This window comes from Penicillium atrosanguineum, assembly GCF_028827265.1.
Source record: "Penicillium atrosanguineum strain IBT 20685 chromosome Unknown utg000003l_segment0_segment0, whole genome shotgun sequence".
NCBI lineage: Eukaryota > Fungi > Ascomycota > Eurotiomycetes > Eurotiales > Aspergillaceae > Penicillium > Penicillium atrosanguineum.
The window spans coordinates 397467-424397 of NW_026623135.1; the positions used below are offsets into that span (position 1 = coordinate 397467).

General features: G+C 49.9%; 10 protein-coding genes across 10 annotated transcripts; 3 read left to right on the top strand and 7 right to left on the bottom strand.

The window, feature by feature from the left end:
• Positions 1 to 402: 402 nt before the first annotated feature.
• Positions 403 to 2748, bottom strand: N7443_003555 (protein phosphatase 2A regulatory subunit RTS1; the record flags this gene model as incomplete). Its single annotated transcript, XM_056883611.1, has 5 exons — positions 403 to 760; positions 820 to 1118; positions 1173 to 1526; positions 1584 to 2597; positions 2725 to 2748. The coding sequence occupies 5 exons, from the start codon at positions 2746 to 2748 to the stop codon at positions 403 to 405; spliced, it is 2049 nt and encodes a 682-aa protein (XP_056741889.1).
• Positions 2749 to 5080: 2332 nt separating this feature from the next.
• N7443_003556 (alpha/beta fold hydrolase) lies at positions 5081 to 6034 on the top strand (the record flags this gene model as incomplete). Its single annotated transcript, XM_056883612.1, has 1 exon — positions 5081 to 6034. The coding sequence occupies one exon, from the start codon at positions 5081 to 5083 to the stop codon at positions 6032 to 6034; it is 954 nt and encodes a 317-aa protein (XP_056741890.1).
• Positions 6035 to 8134: 2100 nt separating this feature from the next.
• On the top strand, positions 8135 to 10135 carry N7443_003557 (transcription factor TFIIIC subunit TFC1; the record flags this gene model as incomplete). The annotated part of the gene is made up of 5 exons (XM_056883613.1): positions 8135 to 8275; positions 8335 to 8638; positions 8690 to 8767; positions 8819 to 8927; positions 8986 to 10135. The coding sequence occupies 5 exons, from the start codon at positions 8135 to 8137 to the stop codon at positions 10133 to 10135; spliced, it is 1782 nt and encodes a 593-aa protein (XP_056741891.1).
• A 116-nt stretch (positions 10136 to 10251) lies between these two features.
• N7443_003558 (threonine/serine exporter family protein) lies at positions 10252 to 11619 on the bottom strand (the record flags this gene model as incomplete). Its single annotated transcript, XM_056883614.1, has 1 exon — positions 10252 to 11619. The coding sequence occupies one exon, from the start codon at positions 11617 to 11619 to the stop codon at positions 10252 to 10254; it is 1368 nt and encodes a 455-aa protein (XP_056741892.1).
• Positions 11620 to 11996: 377 nt separating this feature from the next.
• On the bottom strand, positions 11997 to 13117 carry N7443_003559 (uncharacterized protein; the record flags this gene model as incomplete). Its single annotated transcript, XM_056883615.1, has 2 exons — positions 11997 to 12958; positions 13009 to 13117. 2 exons carry the CDS (start codon positions 13115 to 13117, stop codon positions 11997 to 11999), a joined length of 1071 nt encoding a protein of 356 aa, XP_056741893.1.
• Positions 13118 to 14519: 1402 nt separating this feature from the next.
• Positions 14520 to 15665, bottom strand: N7443_003560 (ribokinase; the record flags this gene model as incomplete). Its single annotated transcript, XM_056883616.1, has 1 exon — positions 14520 to 15665. The coding sequence occupies one exon, from the start codon at positions 15663 to 15665 to the stop codon at positions 14520 to 14522; it is 1146 nt and encodes a 381-aa protein (XP_056741894.1).
• A 1839-nt stretch (positions 15666 to 17504) lies between these two features.
• N7443_003561 (CVNH domain-containing protein) lies at positions 17505 to 17880 on the bottom strand (the record flags this gene model as incomplete). The annotated part of the gene is made up of 2 exons (XM_056883617.1): positions 17505 to 17692; positions 17748 to 17880. The coding sequence occupies 2 exons, from the start codon at positions 17878 to 17880 to the stop codon at positions 17505 to 17507; spliced, it is 321 nt and encodes a 106-aa protein (XP_056741895.1).
• A 1157-nt stretch (positions 17881 to 19037) lies between these two features.
• On the bottom strand, positions 19038 to 21362 carry N7443_003562 (MCM DNA helicase complex subunit MCM5; the record flags this gene model as incomplete). The annotated part of the gene is made up of 4 exons (XM_056883618.1): positions 19038 to 19530; positions 19584 to 20986; positions 21036 to 21162; positions 21226 to 21362. 4 exons carry the CDS (start codon positions 21360 to 21362, stop codon positions 19038 to 19040), a joined length of 2160 nt encoding a protein of 719 aa, XP_056741896.1.
• A 434-nt stretch (positions 21363 to 21796) lies between these two features.
• Positions 21797 to 25167, top strand: N7443_003563 (vacuolar protein sorting-associated protein 54; the record flags this gene model as incomplete). The annotated part of the gene is made up of 3 exons (XM_056883619.1): positions 21797 to 22016; positions 22076 to 24914; positions 24963 to 25167. The coding sequence occupies 3 exons, from the start codon at positions 21797 to 21799 to the stop codon at positions 25165 to 25167; spliced, it is 3264 nt and encodes a 1087-aa protein (XP_056741897.1).
• A 980-nt stretch (positions 25168 to 26147) lies between these two features.
• On the bottom strand, positions 26148 to 26460 carry N7443_003564 (uncharacterized protein; the record flags this gene model as incomplete). Its single annotated transcript, XM_056883620.1, has 2 exons — positions 26148 to 26312; positions 26368 to 26460. The coding sequence occupies 2 exons, from the start codon at positions 26458 to 26460 to the stop codon at positions 26148 to 26150; spliced, it is 258 nt and encodes an 85-aa protein (XP_056741898.1).
• Positions 26461 to 26931: the final 471 nt, after the last annotated feature.

Below are 26931 nucleotides of genomic sequence, written 5' to 3' on the forward strand. Positions count from 1 at the left end.
TGACATAGTAACATTCGTCGCAACCTGTATTCGCTATGCCATGGTCGCAGAAATATCAACGGAAGTCACATGTCCATTGGAAAGAAGGGAAAACTTCATTTGGTCGAATTGCTTCGATGCAAGATCTGTACATTCGTCGCACTGGTCCCGCCGACCGATCGTCGTCGCGGCCGAATCTCGCTACCGCTGCCGCTACCGCTCCGTCGCCTCCGGGAACCGCGAATGGAGACATGGCGTCGTGTCTGGAGCAAAACGGACGTTCTCACGTTAGAATCAGGCTGGCTAAACGGGTGGACGGGTCTTAGCAAAAGACAAAATCAAGGGTGAACACAGCCAAAAGGTCAATAAGTCAGGAGGACTCGCATAGGGATGCATGAATCTAGACAGCATAATGATAAGAGGTCAGAGATGCACTAAACTCACCGAAGTTGGGGTTCCTTCCCGAGCAGGTCGGTCCTTGGAGATCTCGGTGTCCTCCTGGAGCTTCAAGGTATTCAATTTCTTCTGACTCTCATGGGTCATAGCCTCAACCTCATCGATAGGCTCAGGCACATCGAGAACGGGGGCAGGAGGGGGAGGAACTCCGTTCTTTCTGCTTGTCGCTTGCTGTTCGATCGTGTCCCATCGATCTTGACGGAATTTCTCTCGCTGATCGGCACTGTTCTGCTGCTCGGTGTACTCGTGAGAGCACTCGTCGAAGAGCTGCGGGTTGATTTCCATGAACATTTTCATGGCATTGTAGACCATACTGTGGATGGTGCTGTAGCGGAGACGGTCAGTATATATTAACAAAATGGGGCTAATAAAATCTCAACTCACCGGTTCCAATGCCCCTTAGAGTTTTCGTAAAGCGGAGCAAACATGATTGGAAGGATAGTTTCCACATTGTCGCTCACCAGATTGCAGAAGTACTCGTTGTTCCAGAAGTAAAGAGCGCGCTCAGCAACCTGGAAGTGGGGACTGGCTACGGACTTGGCAAGTTGGTTGAAGAGAGGCTCCTGCACCTTCGCAAACTCGGCCGGGTCCATGACTTCAAAGATGTCTTCCACCTCGTTCAGATACATCACTTCCTTGGTGCTGTTCGTCTTCGGCCAGTAGCGCAACAAACCGAGAACAACCTAAAGAAAAGTCAGTATATGATAAGCAGCAGTATGAAAGTGGTGAAGAATTACATCTTCCGTCAGTGTCGAGTCTTTCTCCAGGAACTGAACGATACAGTAGGCTAACTGCGGGTGGTACATGCTTAGGCTCTTGACCTTGTGCATGGGAAGCAGAACCCTGGTCAAAAATAGCTTGTGCTCTTCCTTGAGAGGCAAGGCGAAGCCGTTGATGATGGAGCCCAGGATTTCCAGTAATTCAGCAATACCGTTGTGTCTCTCAGTCTCATACATGAACTGGAAGAACACATTGTTGATCGATCGCCGAATATATGATCGCAGGTTCAAGAATTTGCCGTAAATCCGATGCAAGGTAGTCTTGAGGAAATCACGCTCGCGAGGGTCCTCCGAGTCAAACAAATCGAGCAACTGTATTGATCGTTAGCCATCTCATCTCTGAATTTCTCAAAAACCTCAAACACATACCTGCAGCACAAACTGATGATCGATGTATTGCTTCGCAACATTGGTGTTGAAGTCCTGACTCTCGATAAATCGCAGGAAGAACTCGTAGACAACTTGAATATGTGGCCAAGCAACTTCCAAAACAGGCTCATCTTCTTCAGGATCAAATGCTTCGCCCTGTGGGGTCATTGGTGGAGGAATAGGTCGAAACAGGTTCTTGGCGAACATCTCCACCACCCGGGGGTACATGGGCTCAGTGATCACGGACCGGTTATTGGCGACGTAATCTAAGAGCTCGTGAAGAGCCAACCTCTTGATCTCTTTGGATTTCATGTCTGCCGTAGGATCATTGAAGTCGAAGATAATGTTGCACTGATCGATCTTTTGCATGAACAGCTCCTGGCGTCGGTTAGGGGCCACTTCGTGGAAACCTGGCAATTTCTCCAGCTCTCGTTGGCGCTGGTCGGAAATGTCGAATCGCGACGAGTGCTGGCGCTTAGGGGTCCGAATTCCTTCCGACATGTCTTTGGGGGTGGTCTGGAGGCGATCGAAAACATGGGACTTCCTTGGGGGTGCGAGGTCTCCGGGCATCGTCTCGGCAGCTCCAGGGGGAGGAGCATGCTGTGAGATCGCAGAGAATGAGTCAGGTTCATCGAGGTCACCTTCATCCGAGGGGGAAGGCGATCTTACCGGAGCGCTGGGGCTAATGATCACGCTGGGAGCCACAGGCTGTCCTTGTCGCGTTGGGGTACCCGGTCCATTGTTCGCAGGCTGGCCTGGGATACCGGCTCCTTGGGAAGTAAAATGCTGGGCTGTGGCGTTACCCCCGGAAGGAGTCCCTGCCGGGGAAGCATCGTCCGGCGACTTTCGCGCATCATTAAGAGAAGTCGTGGATGATGTCGGGGTACCTTGGTTAGGCGATGTCGATTGCTGTGTGTTGGAAATGCCGAGAGATGCCTGGCCCGAGGATGTTGAGTTGGAGTCTTTCTTCTTCGACGACTTGTTGGCGTCCTTCGCCCTCGACAACTGCTCGTGCTGAGATGAGCAATGTGATCAGTTTGGATTCAAATCCGGATTCAGGGGGAGCACCATCTGCATGGTGGGGGAAGGGGGTGGGCGGAGATGATAGTGCGGTGAGAAGCACACGAATAAGGATACTTACCACTCTCTGTCTGAATCCCTTCATCTTGAAACCAGTATTGACAGCCACATAAACTCCACTAGATTTCTTCTTGCCAGTGCAGCCGGGCGCTGCACTTTAGCCAGGGTGACTTGGGGGCGGGCAACAGGAGCGGCCGCTCAAGAAAGCCACGAGGGAGACGGATGTGTTTGTGTCGACCTAGGAGAACCTCGTAAGCGCTCCGAATTATCCAACAAATGAAGTGTCCAAATCCATATGGAATAGCATGAGGCAGTGATATCAGATCATTCGCAGGGGGGCCATTCATCACTCAATGGCGGCTACTAGAATACCAGGACGGGGTGTAACAGCACGCGCACGGGGCAAGACGGCTCGGTGATAAAGGGGATAGGCATGACGAGAACAAGGTGGAGGGATACGTACCTCTTGGACCTGAGATGGGACAATTGGCGTTTGAGGTGCAAGCAGGACTGGCCAGGCGGCGGAGAGGTCGAGATGGGACTGGCGTGCTTGATCCGCTCTGGAGGATCTCCGTGTCGCTTAGTGGCAGGCTGGGAGCGGGGGGTTCGAAAGCGCCAGGGCCACCGGATTGCGATGCACGGCCAGAATATATCAAATAGACGGTAATGATATTGGCCGAGGCCAAGGAAGGTAGCAGGTGAAGAACCAGTTGTGTGGGTGGGGATGGTGGAACGAAGAGGAGTGTGTTGTTGAGGTAAAGTGAAAGGCGGCGGGATCTCCTGGCTGTGATGGTGATGGGAAGAGGGGGAAGGGGTCAAATCCAAGGTCAGCGCAGACTGCCGAGGAATTCATCTACAATGGCGATCAAATCTAAACTTCGTCAGGTGTGCTTTAGCGACTGCTCACGTTTACTCGAGCTCTATATGTCGCACATCTCCAACATCCTCTTTGTCCACGCTATTTTGTATGCGTTTTCCCGCTTCTTGCTAGGCTTATATCAGCTGTCACGTGTTGGTAAGGAAGAGTGATACGTTTCTTAATGATAATTTGGTACGTGTTATCTCTTAAAATCTAAGATTTTAATATACAATTGGACCTGTGGCGCAGCGGTAGCGCGTGTGATTCCAGTCCACAAGGTCATCCGTTCAAATCGGGTCAGGTTCAAGATTTCTTTTTTTGGTCACTTTCTAACCATAGTTTTTGTTTTTTTCCAGTTACTCTCCCGTGGAAAGAGGGTAAATAAGGAATTAGTATCCCTAGTTATTAATCTTAAGCTCAATGCTCTCTGCCAAGTTCTTGTCTAGAGACATAAAGTCTAAAAAGAGAAGAGTTTAATTAAGAATTGAAAAAAAAAACTATGAACCTAAGACTTTCTATATCTCTAATGAGAACTTACCTAAGAGGATTAAGTTTAAAGATAATAAATAAGATACTAAAGTTTTTATCTACCCTCTTTTTACGAAGAGTCAATTGGAAGAAAATAAAAAAAAGTATGGGGAAAGTGACCAAAAAAAAAAAGAAATCTTGAACCTGACCCGATTTGAACGGATGACCTTGTGGACTGGAATCACACGCGCTACCGCTGCGCCACAGGTCCGATTTGATGAAATTATGATTCGCATTAGTCTACATATTGACAAATATCTTTATATAGACGATGTCTCCAATACTCCATAGATGGTTGCGCCAACCCGCCATGGTTTCAAGTATCTAAGGTAAGTAACAAGATGTAACCTGCAGATACTCTCTATTACAGCTTGAACCAAAATGGGGTGTCAGACAAGTACTTTAGTATGATGAGATACGAATACATATATCTCCAACATTGGTTACATATCTGAACCTTGGAACCGTCATGAAACATAGCCATCCTCCTTCACATTTAGCTACCCGTGGACCGAAGCCTCCAGAGACTGGAGATCATTACCCTCAATGGCACACTTGAGAATCCCGCTGCGACACAAGTCCGTTCTGTAGATGCCGTGGATTGTTATGCACAGTAGAAATGGAGTATTCTATGTAAAATACACACCAACAAAATACCCATCTCCAGTGCTACACATATGTAAGTTTTAGATATAGCATCAAAAAATAATTGTATCAGATTTACCACACAGTGATGCATATGAATGTCACTCGCCCCAGACACTCCTCCTCGGTTTCTCAGGCTGTAGCCGAAGCCACGGTAATCCTTATGACGTTAGTTTAAAGCAAACCCTGGCTAGCAGTATCGTGTTATAGAACGTATTGGGAACTAGTATCTAACGAGTCATTGTAAATTATGGTTGTCCCGTAGAATGTTCTAGGGAGGGGCGGGTTTAGAAAGCGGGGGCTTGGGCATCTTTCACTTCCCCGTTATCCAACAACTCGACGTCAAATCATTGCTTGCTCAACTTGAATCCACATCCAGTTCACAATGCAACCAATTTCTAAAATTGACTGGGACAAAGGTGATAAGGATGGGCTTGTCTCCGTCGGTTCCCACAACCTATATCTGTCCGTTTCGGGGCCAGATCGCAAGCCTGGAAAGCCTATCGTCGTTCTCATGCAAGGCGTTGGCAGCACGATCGATGAGTGGGTTGTAGTGCGAAAGCTTGTGGTTCCATTTGCTCGTTGGTTGAACTATGATCGTTCAGGGATGGGTAGGAGTGAAGGTCCCAACCAGACACCACCAAGCATATCTGCAGCATCAGTCGCAGCAGAGCTTGATACCCTTCTTAGGAACGCCGGTATTGAGCCTCCGTTTATCATTGTCGCTCACTCGTGGGGAGGCTATACTTCTCGCGAGTTTCTGGAACTCAGGCCCAATGATGTCGTGGGCATGGTGTTCGTGGATTGCAATACTGAACGTTTCTTTGACAGTGGTGCGTGGGGTTGGGACGTTTTCTATCCAGTCCTCGGTGGCCAAGATTTTGTTGAAACCACCGGTCTTGTAACTTCCCACGTCCTATCCGAGGAGGAGTGGAAAGCTGTCAAAGACGAGCAGGCTGATCCCCGACATCAAGCCACCGAGGCTGCTGAGATGCAGGCGGTGGCGAATGACAGACGGGCATTGGACCACAAGAATCAACTCGAAAAGCTACTTCTCAAGGATTATCCGGTCAGTGTCATCATTGCGGATACACCTAAAGATTTTCAGAAAATGTATGACTTTGGAGTGGCCGCAGGCAATGGAACAGAACAAGAACGGGCTCTGTTTCGAGAATGTCTCAATAGATGGCGCGAGATGAATGAGGACTGGCAAAGAGAGCTTTTGAGGCTTTCTCGTCTCAGCAGATCTGTCCGTCTGCATTGCAGTCACAATGTGCAGCTTTTACAACCACAGAGCATAATTCAAGAGATACAGTGGACCATGGATAGCTGCAGATAACTCTTAACCTGCTAATGAAATCTTGAGATCCCGGCTTACAAAAGTTTCGAAGGCAAATCGAGTTCTCGGAGATGAACACCTAAATGACCCATACATAACAATAAATGTATTAATGGTACCTCAAGCTGTGATTGATAAAGCCTAGTCCTGAAAATTATCATTTTCTTGGTATTTTGTACCATGAGAATGACTAGGGAGGGGCCACTGAGCTACAATAAGAGTAAGGGAGTGTCGTGCCATATACTGTGTTATACGTAATGGGATAGTTCTGGAAAAAAAAGGAGTCTCTTCTTAGAAAACGGGTTATATTGCGCCTTAGCTCAACACGGATTAGCGTGGTTTCGGGCAGGGACGAGAAACAAAGTGTGAGTGTCTGGGAGGTACTCTGTTTTCGAATTCTAGTGTGTGACTACGGGGCGTTAGCAAGTAAGCCGGAACCCGGAATTATGGTAATTTTGATGATTGGGATAATATCAAACACATAACCATATGTTATTGCCCGAGTATTAATGCACCCGAAGACGCTACCCCGGCACATGCCCTCTGAATTGAGTACTCCTTGTCATATCCATCACAGGAACCGACGTGAAATCGAACAGCTTGCACCTACCTTCACCCCAGAAATCAAATCTGCTCCAAAGAAATACAATATCTCTAAATCTTTACCTTTCAAATGCAGTGTACGGTGCAGTCCACGGCAATGAATTTCCGAGAGCGATCGAACATCTACAATGGCATGTCGTCTTTTGTCCTCGTATCGCATCGCCGAAGATATTCGGAGGACTCGCTACGGCTCCCACACATCAGAAGGCAACACAACCTCCGAGTGGCGGTTTCAAAAGTGATAATGAGTCGTTTTGCAACATACAAAGTGGATCCGAGAGGAACAAATCCGGGAATCATTGAAGACTGCTTTCCTATAAATAATGACTGGATTTATTGAGAAGAGCTCTTGAAAAACACTGGGAGTCCCTGATACAGTGCTTTCGAAGAGTATCTCCGGCTTAGAAATTTACCAGTGACTCCTCTTCTTGGATGGACTCAAAACGTCAGCGAAGGAACTACCGCGCTCATATTCTTTACATACGTTCAATTATTCTGAAAGCCCACGAACTGCGGGATATTGTAATGAAGTTTCACGAAAGTGGAATTCCTGATCTTAATCAATTTCTCACAGATTTTTGGCAAGTGGGAACTATTTGAATCATCCGCGGATCAACGAAGTGGGTGCGTGGGCGTTCGATATTTCGAATCAGCGAAAAACCGTGCAATTGATCGCAAACTTGAAATGATTCTGTTACGCCCATCGGAAAAAAAAGATTCAAGTCAGAGACTACGAAACATATCTCTGAAGAAAAAGGATGTCAAATTTGTTGGAACTGAGATCGAGGTTTCTTATGGCCCTTTGATTTGAGGATGGTTGGACCCTCATCCATTAAATATCCCCAGTGAAAAACTCCACACATCTTTATTAAGCGACCCTACAATTTATATAGTATACATAATTCAGGGAGTCCTGTTAGACTGGCCGAAGGACCCAAGTTCAAATCTAGCATACAATTTAGAACCATTTGAGACGCTGTTTTACTATGGTACCTAGGGGTTGAAATGGTTGACCGTGAAGTGGAGCGAGACTGCATGTTGAGTATTTGGCTCATATGTACATAATACTACATTTGTCGATTTTGGATCCCTTGTAACTAACTAAATGGGTTACCAGATTGCTTACCATAAGAAGGCGGTCTGATATTGACACCTTGAGATTCGGCAGCAAGGAATGTGATTAGTCAGCACATCCTGATGTTCTGAGGCAGTGTGGAATGCGCTTGCCTATGAAGAAGGCTCATTTTGGTAGTGAAAACCTCAGACTGAGAAGAGGCGGACTAAATACTTCGGACTAAATACTTCAGTCTTTGTCCAAGGCGAGTCAAGTGCAACGCAACTGAATTCTCTCGTCGGTGGTGACTGTTGCGTGCTGATGGTCTTTTCATCATTGACTCGTCTCCAAACAAGCGCAGTCTTAACCGCATAGTCTGGACCAAACACGCCTGGAATATCTCGAGTGCTCAGCATTTGTGTTTCTCGTATTATATCTACACGATGGACTCACAACGTGATTCCAGAACTGCACCCTTCTACCCCGTCCCGCCTCGACGTCTGGTTAGCGTCGAGCACCCTGCCGTGATCCGAAACCTCGACAGGGCTGTGGACACACTCCAGGGGAATGCGGGAATCCATAATGTGAGGCTTGCAGCTTCTGTCCTGACTCATCAAGATTCAATCACTCTGACATGAAATAGATTCTGAACCCGCCCAAACCTGACACACCAGCCCAGCTATCACTGCGGCCAGAAGACGTTATGGCTCGGCAAATCCAGTCCATCAGCTGTCCATCAAATAACGTTTTGCTGAAAGTCACTGTCCCAAAACGAACAGGCCGGAAGCGCAAACGTGGTTCGGACGAGCCCTTCACTGAGGCTAATCCGGAGGACGAGTCTCCTACGCGACCAACCTCAAAGGACTTGCTGCGCAGTCTACAAGACAATGCCTCCAAGTACCAGATTGAAACGGCAGGGAAAGTGGAACGTACACATTTATTTCGAGGTATGTATAGAACCATTTTGAAAATTATTAGGTCCAATCTAACAATATCAGGCCTGCCGGATTTCATGTGGTCGTCTACTCGCAGTTCCTTCACCAACCAATTCAGGCAGCATATCACTCCATATGACTGTAAGTGATATGCATAATAGAGAAAGAAAATGTTGACTGACAAAATCCTAGTGGATAAAATGAAGAAATACCAGATCAAAATGTCCAAAGGAGCCATCACGAATGTGGATATCATCCCGCCGCCCTCCTTCACCCAGAGCGATATTCCGTTCCAGTACATGTACGCATCCATACCCTGAGAAAAACCCGGCGACGTGCACTGACCTTTCATTCACTAGGTATCGCCAAAACCCAACAGTCAAGCAAGCCGTCGACGAATCCGGCAAAATGATTACAGTGAACACCCAGCAACCAACCAAGATCCGCAGTCACCTTGTCGCATTCGACATTCCCGTCGTTCCGTCCGAGCCCCAAGAAGACCTCGCTCCAATCGACAGTCTCGATCCGATCCTTCGCGGAACCATTGAAAGAGTCAAAAAACTCTTCGAAGAACGACCAGCCTGGACCCGACGTGCCATCCGCAGTTACTTGGCGTCAGATGAACAGCAACCCCTACTCCGCCATGCATTGCCTTATGTTGGGTACATTTTCCGCTCTGGACCTTGGCGCGACGCTATCATCAAGCTGGGCGTGGACCCGCGCACTTCCCCAGAATACCGCCACTACCAAACCTTCATGTTCCGTGTCGCAGATTCCAACGAAGCTGACCTCGAGACTCCCAATTCTGGCCCCGGATCTGCACGGGCAGACACACACATTTTCACTGGCCAAGTACCCCTCCCACGCGATGGTCGCATCTGGATGGCCGGCGATATCAAAGACCCAATCCTAGCATCACTTCTCTACCCCGTCGATCCACCACCCTCCTTCCTACGCTCGGAATGCGAAATAATTAGCGACGGCTGGTTTGGTAACGGCACAATGGCAAAAGTAAAGACAATTATGCGAGCCAAGATCGCGGCGCTCGTTGAAAATTACACGGCACCGGACTCTGATTATCAGCGTATTGCTCAGTTCCCCGACCATGCGTCTAGCGAGGAGGATCTTGCTGCTTACTTTACGGTGGATCCTGCAACCTCGTCTAGTAAAGAGATTTCGTATGCGACGGAGGTGAGAGCGTCTATCAAAGGGGCACCGCTTTGGAGGAGAAAGAATGAGAAGGAGTCGTACGGGATGGAGAAGAGGCCTGGCCGTGGTGGACCGAGGAAGAGGGGGAAGATGGCTGAGTTTGAAGGGGTTGATGCGAATAATGAGCCAGAGCAGAGTGAGGGCGAAGAAGAAGAGATGCAGCGGAAAGAGATACTTGAGGAGCAGGTTGCTGCCGCTCTGGCGGCGAGAGATGCTGCCCAGGAAGGGGAAGAAGGTGAAGAGGGAGATAATGATGAGGATGAAGGGGAGGATATGGACGAGGACGATGATCACAATTGATGTTATAGCTGAAATATGAGAATTAATCCAGCGTCGCACTCAACAGTTCTATTCTATGCATGCATCCAGATTATGTTCTCAAAGACACTCAACGAAGTGTGAGCTACCTCGCGTCTCTAAAAGCTGAACAATCCTCCCCGTCTTTTTCCAAACGGATAAATGAGTAGGGCCGCGACGAACAACCCCACAGTGATCCCAATGGATACCTGCACCATGCCAAATCCCAAATCAGCTGTATAGATCTGAGAATCCTCCACCGAGTACTCTGTGTAGCTGCTGTGATTGATTGCAGTGGAGATATTATGCCGTGTCTCGTCAGAAGACTTGATGCCACTGAGAAGAGGCCCCGAGGCTGCTAGACCCGACGGCACTAAGACAAAGATACCCGGTAAGATAGAAGTCGCCGCATGACCATGCCACAGGCGACTATAAAGGTTGCCCATCACACCGATTGTGAAGGCCCCGACGGTGTTGGCGACTTGTGAACTGGGGCCGATCCGTTGTGTCACGAAATAAGTAACAACAAAGCCCGATTCTGCGATGAACAACATCACCGGAGCCTGTTTCCATCGGCCCTGGTTGATAACCAACAAGCATAACACGAATCCTGCCACGAATGGAAATCGCGGCGCATATTCATTGCCCCAGTCTCCGGTACTCGGACACAGGACATCGGACGAGGCGCTGGGATCGATTAAGCCATAGATTGTAGTACCGACCGTGATTCCGTAGCCGAGGAACAGGGAGTAGATGAAGGCATATACCATCCGAATGGATCCAGCCACAAGACGATGGGATTGGAGTTCCAAGCTACTGCTCAGAACGGTATAACCCGGAAGAATCAGCGCAATAGATGACTGGGAAATCGCAGAAAAGCAGAAGAGGTACTCGCGGTTGCCGTTAGGTACATCCCAGGTGATACTTCCAAGGCCACGGGCGATGAAGGAGGTGAGAACTGAGGCGGACACCTCAAAGACGTTGGAGTATAGCTCTGAACGTGGGGCGATTACTTGGTGTAAAATACCAAGTAGTATACCATAAAGGAATATCATCGGCATATCGATGGGCCGGGCGTTGAATGCGAAGGGACCCACGGCGGCTGAAGCTATGCCGTACACCATCACGATGATCCATTTATTGAAACGAGGCTTGCTGTTCAGGATCTTATCCAGCTCCACAGTAGCTTCCTCGACTCCGATCTCATCGTGGATCACATTCTTGTAGACATCGTGGGTGTCTTCCAGGTGTCCGAGGTCAATTCCCTGGTCCACCCGAACCAACTTCACCTCCGTCGTCCGTGTGGTGGGGTCGTCAAATCCCTCACATTCACGGCGCTGCAATCCCGGTCCCAGCCCCGGGCTTGAGTGGCGACGTGCAGTGGAAGGCTGGTCTGGTTGATCGTACACTAACTCCTGTAGAATCGAAAGAGCGCCAAGAAAGTCGGAAACTCCGAGCTTTCTTATCGAGAAGGCTCTATGGTACATCTTTAACCTACATACAATCGAGTTGGAGAAGATGTATCAAATAATAATCATTGTAATCATAACTAGACCTGCGTGTATACATCGTGAACCAGCATCAGACATGACAAATACTCATTAATCAACAGGTGGAAACAAAACAATTTGAAACCATAAAACAGGATGAATAGACGAGATAACAGGAGAAGGGTATTCCAAACCAGATTAGACCCAATGTCAGAACGCCACTTTAACCAAAATCCAGCGCCATGCAAAAAAAATAAAATAAAAAAAATTTAAAGCTGAAGTCGAAGCTAGAGAGAGAGAGAGAGAGAGAGAGAGAGAGAGAGAGAGAGAGAGAACGCCAAGGACCATGCAAATGCAAGTTTGTTTTTGGTTGATCAAGGAGAGGACTGTGTCTTGTCCTCAGGCACTTGAGACGCTTCTTCAGTGGCGCTCTCGCTTTCCCAGATGTCGATCTTTGCATCGGATTCGTTCTCAGTAGGCTCAGCTACCGGCTTGAGAGGAGTGACGGTCTCCAGCAAGGAGGCGATAGAGGTGGTGATAGCAGGAGGAAGGATAGTTGCCTGGGTGAGGACATGGGGCTTCTTAAAGGGGCCATTCTCGCTCTCGTCGTCATAGACAACGGTATAAGAGAAGGCATTGCAGTCTTCAGGGTAGTAGTCAGAAGCAGCGAGCTCGCCCAGTGGCGCGCGGTCCTCCTCCATCTTTGAAGCCTTGCGGGCGTCAGCCGCAGCAACCAGGGCAGTTGCCTGACGGGATCGAGGAAGATCAATGCCCAGATCAGCAGGAGGAACGTTCTCCTTGCCGCGACCATCAGCTGGGGAGGTCTTGCCCTCGTCGTCGCTGATATCAAGAACACCAGTCGAGTGCTGCATGAGGTTGGTCATCTCTTCCTGCTCCGAGTCGACGTGGATATCGAAGAACCAAGATGCTGGCCCCTTGGGCTTAGTGGCAGCGGGCTTGTTTTGGGAAAGGGCGGTAGCTAGAGAGAAGGGGCGAGCGACAGCGCGTTTGCTGGACTCGGGACGAGCTTTAGCAATGGCCGACCGGCGACCGAACGCCTTGCATGACTTGGGTGGCGGGGTCCGGCCAGCGGGCTTGAGGAGAGGAGCAGATCGAGGAGTGGTGGGAACGAGTCTCAGCGGTGTCGAGAGTCGAGATGAGACATTGTTGTCTTGGGTGAGGGACAAGCGGGAGGACTTGAGGGGCTTGGGGGAGCCCTTGGAGATATCGTCATCATCGAAGCTGCGCTTGCGCTTGGAAGATGAGCTCAGGCTGCTGGGGTCGATGTTCTCGGAGTTGTCGATGAAGATGGATTGCTTTGCAGATAGGGCGGCTCCTAGTCGGTGTTAGTACCGGGACTTTGGTCCTCACAGAGACAAGCCATACCATTTTGTTGATTTTGACGGTTCAGCTTAGACCGCATCAAGGTGTTCATCCTCGGGGTATCCAGGCTCGCAAAGGGTTGGCGAGAGGGAGTCATGGTGAGGGTGGCCATGGTGAAAGGCGCGTGAGATTGGCTTTGTTTTGACGTGTCGGCGCTAAGTGGGGAGATTGGCGGTCTACACTAACTCGATCGCGAGATCGACCTAGGGGGTTTCTTCCGTGAGATTGAAAGAGAGTATAATATAGTGAGAAGAATCAGAAGAATAAAATGATTAAAAGAAATCAGGACCGAAGATAGGGTCGCGGGTGAAGCCTGGAATGGGGAAAGTGGAGGGGGGGGTCCACAAGACTGTATAGTCCTAAAGAGAGGCACGGCTTGGAGAGTGGCAATGGGGTATGGGATGAGTAGATAGATATACCGAGTCGATGTTAACTTTTCTAGATAGGCAAGGAGGAGGAGGGCAAAGGGGACTATTTCAAGGCCTCGTGCAGTTCACATAGCCCGGAGAGCGCGACCGCGTTCGCATGCAAGGCGCCATGCATTCGGCGCGATTGGATCCTACCAGCCTGGGCTCAGGGCCGGTGGCGTTGATGCAGCATAATCCAATTACCATTCCATGTTCGGGGGGAACGTGTCGGGGTGGAATGCCGACGCGGGTACGCGCCTCTATCCTATACTCCCATACTCCTATACTCTTACCCGCTATCCGGCTCCCTCATGTTCTTCTCATTGACTATTTCACTCATTTGATCGAACCATCTACCAGGACTGGGTCATGTAGTATCGTCAAGTCTCGGCTCGGAATGATAAGAAAGTTCCAGGAATAGTCCAGTGTCGGTGCTAACACCCATGCATCACACTCTATACGCGTATCCCTGCGACGCGCAAAGTACCCGGTACCCGGTACCCGCCATTCTTCCGCCTCGCCGTACGATTGCCAAGTACCAGATACTCTACGCGCGACACGCTCGCGTTCAACCCCTCCCTTACAGTACACCAGCGCGCGACTGTCGAGCACACCCCGCTCGCCAACGCATTTGGTCTATTGCTCCATTGGGCCCCAGCCCGGCGCGGGAGTAGGATGAAACTCTTGCAAACACGGCGAAGGTTCAGAGTTGCAGCTTGCAGGTCGCAGGTCGCGAGGGCTACGAGGGCCGTGTGCTGGAGGGCTGGAGAATGTCCGATGCCCTTTCAAGGTTCCCTCCCAGCTATCCAGGTGTAGAATTCAGGGCTGGCCACAGTGTGCGTGTGAGTCTGATTGTGAACCGGTGAGCCTGGAGATTCAGATTCCTTGAGTAGGGAGATCCCCCTCTTGCTCGTGGACTGTGCCATCCCCGTCATTGCCATGCATTCCATGACGAAAAAGGGCCGACTTCCTGTCGCAAGGTCCAAATTTGCTTCAAGGGGTAAGCCGAAGGCTAATTCAAACCGGCTAGATCGAATTCACGGTCAATCGACTCTAGTCTTATGATATAATTACATTTATGAACTCTAACTCTATAATCTAAAGGCCTTACACCTCGTCCTCGAACGGAATGCTATCCATAGCACCCTGGCGCTCCACGGCGCGAGCTGACGCGCGCGCTGCCAGGCGCATCGCCTCGTCCATAACTGTCTGATACCGATGCGGCTTCTCCGCGTCGGTGAGATCCTGACTCGCCTTATTCTCGACGCGACGTTGCTCCCGCCACCGCGCAACCTTGACCGCATATGCTCCAACAAATGTGTCGCCCGCTGCCGTCGTGTCTAACACTTGAGACACCGCCGCTGCAGGAATCTCGTTCGTAAAGCGCTGGACCCCATCGCTAGGACCAGTGGACCCTCCATCTGTAGCACTGTACCAGACACCCTTGGCTCCCAGCGTAATGAGTAGGTACGTCACACCCAGCTTGTGGAAGTATCGTGCAACTTTCTCCTTGCCGTCCAGCCCCTCGGCGTCTGGTACGACTTGGAGGAGCTGTTCTGTGGGCGGCGTCATAAGCTCCGCTTCTGTTTCATTCAAAATCAAGTGGTCGACCGCCGCATAGACATCTTCAGGCAGACCTCCCGGTGGTGCAGGAGCCGGGTTGAGCATCACTTCCGGTCCACACTCGATACCGCGCTTGCCAGCAGCGCGATTCTTCTTCTTGTGTGCGGCGACTTCCCGGAGGATTCCAATAACAGTGTCGACAGGGATCTCACCCTGCATCACGATCACATCAGGCACTGGGGTCGAGAGAGCGGTTCCCAGAACCTCCGGCTTAGGCTGCATGCCCGTATAGTTTGCACCGGGCGAGAAACAAATGCGATTCTCACCTCCAGCGGACGAGTCAACGATGATAACAGCTACTCCAGTGTATGCGTCCTCCATGACTCGCACCAGCGATGTGTCGACTCCAGACTTCTCAAGCGTCGGCTTCAACAGGGCAGAGAAGTGGCCATCAAGGGCACCGACAGCACCGACCATCTCGACGTGAACATCGCTATTGGCATTCATTCCCTCTCCGGTGGGTTGTGGTCGAGACATCCGGCCACATGCGACGGCTTGGTTTGCGCCCTTGCCGCCGGCACTGGTGAAGTATTTTGAAGCAGTGATTGTCTCGCCCGGGTCGGGAAACCGAGGTGTGACGGACACCATATCGGCATTGAGAGAGCCGATGACACGAATGAGGGGAGCCATGATTGACGTAGGTTGTGATTGCGTCGTGTTTCAAGAGTCGGAAAGCCGATGTGCGGGGTGAGGGGTAGGGAGCTTGAGAGGGATTGAGGGCCGACGCTCGATTCGTTGTAGCAAGGAAGAGAGTGATGACAGGGCTCAATGTTTCTGCCCAGGTCCTTGGAGTAAATTCGTACCTAGGGGGTCCACGCAAAGGGAAGAGGATAAAGTGACGTGACGGCGCGGGGCATATTTATCCGGATGTGGATGCAAGATCCACCCGCCGGGATAACGTTGAACTATACAAACAATTGAATAGACACCCCAGGGCTCGAAATGGACGGAGATCTATTACAAAAAGAAGCCTTGGTGACTTCTGCCGTTATTGAAGTAAAATACAATTAGACATGCCTGATTGGACTCACCCCATGACAGTGTGATCAAGATATGAAATTCGATGCGGTCATGCAGACTGAATGGAGCCATTCTCAAGGTTTGGTACTTCATATTTAATTTGCAACACCAATCAATCACAACAATTAGTGGCGTAGTTGTGGCGATACATTTGAGAATGTAGTCATCGCGATATGCTCCCTCGAGGGTGCGCCACCCAGAGCCGTTTTGGATCCTTTGAAGAGTCGCGATACTGCCCGAGAACACAAACACACAATATTTGGGTTGGATCTGGATATCACGATCTTCATTGCAGAAGTCTTCGGATACAAGCCTTGTAGCTCTTTTAGTTGATCAACAGTCCAATATATGAGAGATTGTAAAGAGCTCCACGATATCTGTAATTCCTGTTCTGTATGGTAAAAGAAATTCTTTACGCGCCCATGTCTTATGAGATATTCTCTTCCAGACCACCGACCCTGCTCTGCATCTTCGGACAATCGATCCGTCCGTCCATAGAATGAGACGGCACACGCTTTCACCTTTGTATGGAAGGCTGCTCATCATCATTGCAAAGTCCTCGGCCTGTGAACGTTCCTCAATCACAATAAGACCCCCATAGCCAGATGATCCTTGACAGTTTCGAGAATGGGGAGCATTTGGGGAAGGTGATCTTCTTCACTTGAGTCTCGTCGCCTCCAGTGTTTTCTCCCATTCAATGACGAGGGATGAGCTCCTTGATTTCTGCTCTGGGGCGAAGGAGATATTTGCTGCTCTGAGCACAAAGGAGATAAGTCGTGCCTCACCTTGGCCCACTCTTCCCACTCTTTCTCTGGAAAAGCAGTGGCTGCATTCTCAGGGATTATATCCAAAGGTAGTGACGGGGGTATATTGAGTAATCTGTTGGTCTCATCACTGTGCTTGCTTCATGAAAGAGTCCGCCAAGTGGCACTCATAGAAACCTGATAAGTTTCAAAAGCGGAAAATTTGGTCTTCAAGGTTGTGGGCTCACAATCTTGAAAAAGCTCCAGGCGTCCCTGGACGGTCTTGTAGTACGCGGGGAACATCGGGGTAAAAGAGAAGGGAGTAGAATTGGGAAGGTGAGCAAACCAAACCAAGTGAGAGGGAAAGATAGAGAGCAAGAGTGAAAGATAGAGAGCAAGAGTGAAAGATAGAGAGCAAGAGTGAAAGATAGAGAGCAAGAGTGAAAGATAGAGAGCAAGAGTGAAAGATAGAGAGCAAGAGTGAAAGATAGAGAGCAAGAGTGAAAGGGGGATGTGAAGTGGAAAGTGGAAAATGAAAGTGAAAGTGTGAGAGTGCGAAGAAGAGAGAGGAGGAGAACCAGGTCCTGTTTGAAAGAGACAGTTGCAAAAGATGTAGAGACATTTGGAAAGAATGTTTAGGCAAGTTTACATTGTCTTAGTCCGGCTGTAAGAGAAGTGTATGAGATATGGTATGCACTAGAGGCCATCAGACAAACACCAAGTTCCCATTATCGTTGGTGATCCGCTCCGCCAGATTGATATCAGCGTCAATCTCCTCACCCTCCACGTTGTTTAACCTGGCACGAAGAATTGGAACCTCCTCGTCTCCTTCGCGGTGAAGCTCAATATCACTGGCACTGTCCTTGAAGTTCTGGCCTCCCCACTCGAAAGTGCCTAAGGAGCGATTAGCCGTGGTTCTCCAAAAAGTAAGATTCTGTGGGCCACATACCGTCGTTATTGCCAATAATGTGGTTCAAATCTAGTTCCGACTCGCGCTCCTCTCCATCTTCGTCTTGAAGAACTGCTTTGAGGATATGGTCATCATCCAGCTCAAAGCTGAGGGCAGACTGGTAGAAGCTCATTGTGTTTGGGGTGAAAGTTGACCTGCGGGATTTGGCAGATGGAAAGCACTTGTCTAACAATCTAACTGGAAAGCAGGGCTCCTTTATAATTTTGCCGGCCTGGAGTTAGTTGACCTGGGCTCTACTTGGGTAAGAAAGAAAGCTCCGCAGAAACCCGCATTCTTGTCTAACACTTGTCCCAGGCTCATTTGCTATCCGTTACGACGTGGGCTGTTCACTTGCATGTGTCCCACACTGGGCGCTCCAAGATGCAGGGTTGAGGAGACAGATATTACGCCATAGACAGGCTGAAAGACAACGGGACACCCCACTGGTTAAAATATACAGCGCATCGAGCCTTAGATGGGGGTGTCATTGCACCGACTCAAACAATTTGTGGAGTCAGCTTCATCCTATGGTGTAGACTATACCCTAGTAAGTTTATCCGGGAGTCATGGAAAAGGCGCCACCATATACCATTATCGTGGCGCATGATGCAGCCCTATTTCTCAGCCACAGGATCGAGGGAATGTACGTGATGTTGCATTCGTGATGCAGGCCAAGAGCCCCGTTATTGCCCCGCTGGTAGGATTAGGCGCTGTCATCCTTACTATGGACCAGAGTATGCCAAGAGGAGAATTCTGATGCCTAGAGGCTCTTTGTCCACTCTGCATTACCTGCATGCAAGAAGTTTGAGACTCTGGGCAACCTTGGAATACTTGGCTGTTAGACTGAGGAGCTGTTGAGGGGTTTGCATAGTGAACAATAGAGGTAACAGTGTTTATGCCCCCCGGAAGGTTACCAAATATCTTGATGGTAGGGCAGATGTGGATAGTAATTAAGGGTAGCCCTATTATAGGTAGCTGCGTTACTTTGCTTGGCGGTCGATTTTGCAACATTTGAAGCGAGATATATGGATCCGCCCCCACCTACAATGATAGACTAAACGTTGGACTGCACCCATGTGCCTATTAGAGGTGGTAAGAGCCTTGGAGGGTCAATTGGTAATAAGATAGATAATGCATTCGTGCTCGTAAAAAATGTACCGCCAAACCTGATATCATACACGCCAAACACCCCATGAACTCCTTCGCCTTGAGAGTCGATGCACAATCCGAAACCGTCTCCCATAGCACATAGTGTATCAAAATTAACATTTCAGAATCATCATAGACAAATCAAGGAGCGTTACGGTAGATCTGCGAACCACCGGAGCGAATTTGGACAGTCTCTCTGCGTTGCAAGACCACCAGGGACCGGTTGAGTGCTTGCTCGCTGTAGCCCTTGCCATCGACGAACTCGCGACGCAATGTCGCGAGGCTGGTGCTCCAGCCGAGGGGCAGACGACGCTTGAGCTCTTCTTCGATCTTGTGTGCCTCCTCCATGAGCTCCTTGCTACCTTGGCCTTCACCTTGGGTGACGGCGTCCATGGTGGAAGCCAGGAACAGACGGATGGCCTCATCGACATGAACTTCAGTGGCGATGGGAGAGAGCTGCAGCTTGGCGAGAGACTCAGTGATACGGACAATAGCCTCCAGTTGACGAACTGTGATGGGAATGGATGAACGGGTGTTAGACTCGAGCTCGGTTCGATGCACTTGCTTGCGAATAGAAACGAAGTGAGAAGAGAGCTTTTCGGCAGCTTCGGGGGAGAGACGAGGCGCGCAACGGCTATCGATAGATGTTAGTATCCCTGAAATAATCGCCAATATTATGGAACTTACCTGCGGCAGTAGCTGATGTAGCGCTTCATCTGGTCAACCGGGACCTCAGCTTCAACCTGCTCCTCCATACCACGACCACCCATGTGAACGCCCATGACGTGACGCGCAATTCTCTCGTCACGGCCGCGCTCGTGGTCGTCACGAACGATGAAGATCATATCAAAACGGGACAAAATGGTAGTCTGGAAATCAATGTTCTCGCCCGGGGTCTTCAAATCATCGTAACGACCAAAGATCGGGTTGGCTGCGGCCAGAACAGATGTCCGGGAGTTCAGAATTGTAGTGATACCGGCCTTGGCAATGGAGATAGTCTGCTGCTCCATGGCTTCGTGGATAGCCACTCGGTCCTCGTCTCGCATCTTATCGAACTCATCAATACAGACAACACCACCATCAGCAAGCACCATTGCACCACCTTCCAGATAGAACTCGCGAGTGTTGTGGTCACGCTGCACAGACGCTGTCAGACCAGCTGCTGAAGAACCCTTTCCGGAGGTGTAAATGGCGATAGGAGCAGCCTTCTCAACGAACTTCAGCAATTGCGACTTGGCAGTACCAGGATCACCCAGCATGAGCACGTTAATGTCACCACGAAGTTTCATTCCATCGGGGAGGATTTTTTTCGAGCCTCCCATCAAAAGACAGACAATAGCCTTCTTCATGTCTACATTGCCGTAAATAGAGGGAGCAATGCTTCGGGCCAATGCATCGTACAGGTCAGGGCGACGACTGAGCTCCAAGAACTCCTGCTCCTCCTCTTCAGAGAAAACGGAGTTACCCTTGGCGGTCTGATCCATGTCGGTGTTGAGACCCACTGCCCGCAAGTAAGGGTTGCGAATAGCCACCGCAGCCTCCTTCTTGCCACCCTTGGCCTGGTATATGGAAAAGATACCCATAACAGTGCACCGGGAACCAGGAACAACCCGGTTGGCCAGATAGCGATCCGCAGAAATTAGAACGTGTCGAGGAAGTTCACCTACCGGCACCTGATCAGGGGCCTCCTGAAGCTTCAAAACCTGCTGGTCAACGAACTGGCATTTCTCGTGATGAACCACATATGGGTCGAGAGGGCACTGTTCACCGGGCTGGTCACCGGGCTCCTTAGAGCGACCGCATCGCCGCGGGAGCGACAGGCCAGAGAAGCCACCTTCGACATGGATATTTTCACTGTGATCACAGTTCTTGCAACGAATGTGGATAAGAGTCGACTTGGACGAGATAGTCGAAGCACCGATGACGATACCGGGGATCCGGACGAGATGGGAGATGTTGGTGGCATTCAGGTCACGGATGGAAATGTGCGAAGCCGAGGAGTGCAGAAGAAGTTGGTGAGATGGAAGAGTGATATCCCGCTGACCGGGGTAGACGATTCGGCGAGTGCAGTCTTGGAGCGCCAACTCAAACTACTCGGGTTAGCGGGGAACTTTGACGAGAGATGGAGCCTGTGCCTACCAGAGGAATAATATCGGCGGGCTCAGTGGTGAGTTTGTGAGCCAGCTCCTCATTATACGAAATTAGATGGGCAATGTCAATGTCGCAGTAGAATTGCTTCACAAGCACATTTTGTCGTAATTGATCGCTGTTGCATCAGGTCAGCCTTTCGGAACAAGCCTCTGGGGAACATGAATGTGGGATGCCGTACCGGTAGATGAATGCATTATCCAGCTGAAATTCAAGCACAAAGTCCCGCAGACGATTTTGAATAGTTGTACGAGACTCATCAACACCGTTGGTGCTGGGCGCAAGAACGCTCAGGGTATAGGGGGTGCGTCTATCCATGGGTGCGGTGGTTGAGGGTGGAGGACAGGAAGGGAGAGAACTTTTGGCATTGGGCGGAAATACGCTACGCGTCGCGTCGAGGTTAGTTTGACGCGTTAAGTGGTTATGCCTCAGGCCTCAAGGTACAGCTTACCGGATAAATACTTGATCCGGCATATCCCGCTTCGGTTAGCGTATTTCCCGATTGGGTGGATGGACATGCGCATGGCATCCAGGAAACAAAAGCCACCTCGACAACTACGCTTAGGCCAGGCCTTTGGACGATCTCGGACCGAACTTATACAGTCTGACGAGCTCGAGCGTTGAGTGTGGTTGTTGCTGTACCGGGCTGACAGCTCCGCCCTTCAGACACACATCTGTCATGATCAGATAACTGCGAGCTTCCCCAACGATCGACCCCGGGCTGTCGCATCCGCCTCGCGGACCTGCACAATATGGCGCCTTCCAGTCCGCGCAAGTCAATTGACAGCCTGGCTTCAGGCGCGTCTACTCCGTCTATCTCCTTTTACTCTTCGCCCCAGTTGGAGTCTCCGCGGGTACCCCCTCAACGGTACCCCCTGAGGAGGGGATCTACAGCGAGCTCGATCGTGAGCATTGGAGGAGCCTTGGACACATCTCTTCACCATGGCTCAATAGCTGAGTCGGACCAGAATGGTTCGTTGAACACTAAGACCGGAGCATCTTGATCGCTGATATGCTAACGCTCTGTATAGCTATCTCCACCTTGCTCCAACCACCAATAGTCCGCACCGGCTTAACACCTCATACTGCAGCAACCGCCAGCGGATACAAACCACCCTCATCCCGCGATATCGCCCCAGTTACCCTCACCAACATCACGCATGTGGATCCGAAGGTGTTCCAACCATACCTGTCACAAGTCGGCGGTCTGTATGATGTTTTTCAACAATCGAAGGAAAATGCTGGAGAAGAAAACCAGCAGGCGCAGGGAATGAAATCCCCTAAACTTGATGATAAGGAATCGTTGATGCCTTGGAGTCCTGAACGAAGATCTTCATTTATGTCTACGAGCAGTTCACGACCCACCTCACCTTATGACCCCCGCGGAAGACGTTTCTCTGCTGGCTCACGGGGTCGCGGGCCTGCCGTGACGCCTTTGTCCACTATCCCAACTGTTTATTTTGATGAGGATTTTCATCTAGAGAACCCCCGCACTTTCGATGTTATCTCAGAGAAATCAGAGGTGGTTAGACCGCCAAGACCGCCGACAAAAGACGATAAGCACTTGAACGGTGGCGCGCCAGAGCCTGTGCATACCGGAAGAAAAGCATTGGCTACTAATGCCATTCTCCAAGAAAAGCTTTCGTGGTATATGGATACGGTGGAAATTCACTTAATTTCGTCCATCTCAACTGCTTCTAAATCATTCTTCACGGCACTAGGTTCGCTACGGGAATTGCATGCGGAAGCTGCTGATTCCGTAAACCGCATCCAAGTCTTGCGGCGAGATCTGCAAAAAATTGATAAAGAGATGGCTCTGGGTGGCCTAAAGATTGTGAATTTGAGACGGCGAAGGGAGAACGTGCGAATGCTGGCAGCTGCAGTGGCTCAGCTTCGTGATGTTGTTGAGTCCGTCTCAAGATGTGAAGAGCTTGTCGAACAAGGAGATATCGAAGTCGCTGCTGATGAGCTCGAGGAGGTTGATAAATTGATGGCTGGCGAGAAAACTTCTGACCGGCCCGCCGAGGAGGACGAGAAAGATTTCCCAAGGCGAGCCATTGACATTCGAGGTCTCCAAGCTCTTGAAGGAGCTTCCGATGACCTTGCAGTGTTGCGACAACGCATTGGAATGGGCTACGAGAGCCGTTTTTTGAATGATCTTCTAGGAGACTTACGCCAGCATGTCCAAAATGTGTCCTCCAACGTGACTTTGCAGCGTTGGGGTGCCTCTTTTCAGCGACAACGTGGTGGCCAACGCCCCCCGTCTATGATTTCCCCGGCATATATGAACTTTGATAGTGAGCTTCGGTCTAGATTGCAAACCCAGCTTAATGGTCTTGCACGAGCGCGTTACACCACCCCTGCGGCAACTTCGTTCAAAACAGCCGTTCTACGAGAGATGAAGGGCTTGATTCGCAAACACTTGCCCAGCTCCAGTGATGACGACAATGAGTCCATGATATCGGTATCGACACACAACGACCGGCAGCGAAGCCAACAGGAGAAATCGTCAAGCCTTGCGCGCAATCTTCGTGCACTTGAACCAGAAGATGCCTACGCAATGCTCGTTGCGGTATACACAGGCATTAGTGAATGCTTGCGTCGCTTGAGTGTGCAGGTCAAAATTCTTCTGGATGTGGCCAGTGGCCTTGGAAGCTCTCCAACCGCCGCTGTCAAATCCCCGCTAAGCCCTCGCCCTGGAAATGGAGATGATGGATCTTCTGCATCTGCTATGGCGCAGGACGAGATCTTACAAGTCCTGGACATGTCGAGTTTACTCGGCCAAGCGGTAGACATTGCCCAGTCTCAGATTACAAAGGTTCTCAAGGTTCGATCGGAGCAGACATCTCAACTTTCGAAAGAAGAGTTCCTGAGGTACTTCACTCTGAACCGTCTTTTTGCTGATGAGTGTGAAGCAATATCCGGCCGAGGTGGCACTGCACTGAAGACGATCGTGAGTAATCAGATCAAGGAATTCATTTCTCGTTTTGGCGAAGGCCAGCGGCATCGTATTGTCAAAGTCATGGACGCAGATCGGTGGGATGCGCGTGACTTCGGAGATTCAGAAGTCACAATCCTCACGCGTATCCTTGAAGCCAGCACCAATGACATTGAGTGCTGGGTTGGAGTTTCAAAGATCTGGGTCCCGAATGCCGATGATGAGAAACCCAAATCCCCTGAAGCAAGCAGCGACGTCAACGGGTCGGGCAAGGAGAAGGTACGCACTGCCGTTATCGACGAGCAGAAATACATCCTACCGGACTCAGCTGTGGAGATTATGCGCAGTATTGAGGAATTCGAATTCCTCATGGCCAATATCCCCAGCATGATCCAGGACATTGCCCCACAATTGCTGGAGATTTTGAAACTGTTCAACTCGCGATCCTCACAATTGATTCTTGGCGCTGGCGCTACGCGCAGTGCAGGCCTAAAGAACATTACGACTAAGCACCTTGCCCTCTCGTCGCAAGCATTGAGCTTTGTCATTGCCATGGTACCGTATGTACGTGAATTTGTCAGACGCCAGGGACAAGGGAACCAAGCTATGGCCGAATTTGACAAGGTAAAGCGGCTGTGCCAGGAACACCAATCCGGTATCCACGAGAAGCTTGTGGATATCATGAGTTCGCGCTCAAATGTTCATGTAAATGCTATGAAAAAGGTTGAGTGGGATGCGGATAACTCATCAGGTGTTCATCCCTACATGGAGACCTTAGCCAAGGAAACGGGTACTCTACACCGGGTTTTGAGTAAACATCTTCCCGACATGACCGTTGAGATGATCATGGGCCCTGTTTTCAACAGCTACCGAGACCAATGGATGAGAGCCTTTAAAGAAGCTCGAGTTGAATCAGAGGCTGGCAAGAAGAGGTTTGTCTTACCCTTGACCTTGCCTGACGATATACTAACTATATTCAGAATGCAAGCCGATATCGAACATTTCCGCACAAAGCTGGGCAAAATCAACGGTGCTGTTGAGGTCGGTGATAGGCTCCTTGAGCTTGTCCAAGCCAAGACCACTGCGGCCCCTGCCCCTGCCCCTGCCCCTACACCCGAGCCAGAAGCCGAATCCGCGAGCGAGAATCAAGCCCAAGGCAATGGGTCCGATTCAGCCGAATCTTGATTCCCATCGCCCCTAATGGGTACTTCTCTACTATACATATAATTCCTTTACGTTGTCGCAGCCCTTGCACGAATTTTAGAAGCTGTACAGAAGGGCTCATGCCATTTGCTTGTTCAATCATTGTCAACACATAGCCTGCCTGATGAGTTGCATTTATAGAGTCAGCCTGGCGTTTCTTGTGGAAATTCAATAAAGATATCTGTTTCAATTCTCTAACTGTTTGATATGCAGTTGTGCTATTATGTACCCTTGGAAGTAGATTAGAACTCTGTTTCCTGTTGGACACAAAGATATGGTCTTTAGATCACTCCTAAACTGAGTGGTTACTGGTAGCCGAGGTAATCTAGGCATATCTCTGGATCTTCGGACTTCGCTGTATAGATGTAGCAATAGGGCCACCCCGCATTCCTAAATAGAAATGGGAAAGCACCCGCGTCAAGAAGGAACTTGAGGAATATCAACCAGTCCGGATTTATCTAGATCGGTTTGTCTAGCTCACGCGTAATGCTTCTTGAGGCCATAGGAATCGAATCGGTCAATATGAATTTTAGAAGCACATGCAGCATGATGTGGATACTGATACCGTGTCAATATTGAATGTACGCAAGAATCTTTGAAGGATCAAGAACCCTATTTTCAAGTGACTCGCATAAAAAAAATATTTGTCGAGATTCTTTGCTCAATCAATACTGGAATTGCCTGTATCGTCGGCGCCTTCACTCAAAGTGTCGATCAAGTTTCGTAGATGTCGATTGGTGCAGACAAGGAGGACTACTACTCCAATGTGCAGTCTGTTACAATAATGCTACGATGTCTCCGAGGATTTTAACTTAGTAAATCATTTATTCATGCAGCTATGCCACCAAGCCGCAAGGCCGAATCCAAAAAAAACTCCACTGACAACATAACAGTGTACAGGAATCGTAGTGCGTGGCTCGTGCCACTGGAATTCATTCATGTTAAGGGTGCCAGCACCATAATTATTGTCCAGCCTGAGCACCGTGGCCCTTCTGCTCGCCAAGGGACTTGGGCTCGTGGCCGCCCTTACCACTGCTGTGGCCGGGGGCGCCGGTGCCACTGTAAACTTCGCGATCGGAACCGGTCTCGGCGGGCATGGGGGCGACCTTGCGGTCGAGGGGGCCGTTCTGTGTCGGTGTTAACTGTGAAGTGTTTCAAGTGGAATTGAATTGGGAGACATACGTCTTGGCCGACACCGTGGGCCTTGTTGGGGCCGTTGTCGATGGCGTTATCACTCTGGGGGACTCCGTTGTCGTACTCGGCACCGCGAACCATTTTGAATGTGTTTTGGTGTGATTGGGGGGTGGGAGATAGAGAAGATTATGATAGAACTGATCTAGGTCGGTTGTTAACGATTGAATCCTGGAACACCTAAGAGCGACTGAAGAGACAAATGCCATACCTTTTGAAATTGGAGTTGTCGATTTAATTGATGAATAGCAAAGTTTGGCGCATATGGACGACTTTAATACCTCGATCAGAGACTTGGTCAAGAGCTTGACCGGATGCGTGACAGCATGATGAAGTCATCCCCCCACAATGACTTCATCAACGATTCGGCATCGAACTTTGGTTGATCCCTGACAATGACGCCGGAGAGGGTCCAGATGGAAATTAAATGAGATACATGGAATCATTCAAGTACATTCTAGAAAAAAAAACAGTAGATCGCATTCTGCGCTAAACTGAATGGGTGGTGCGCCGGCACTACATAGTTCGGAAACTAGAAGCGAACACCGAAAAATT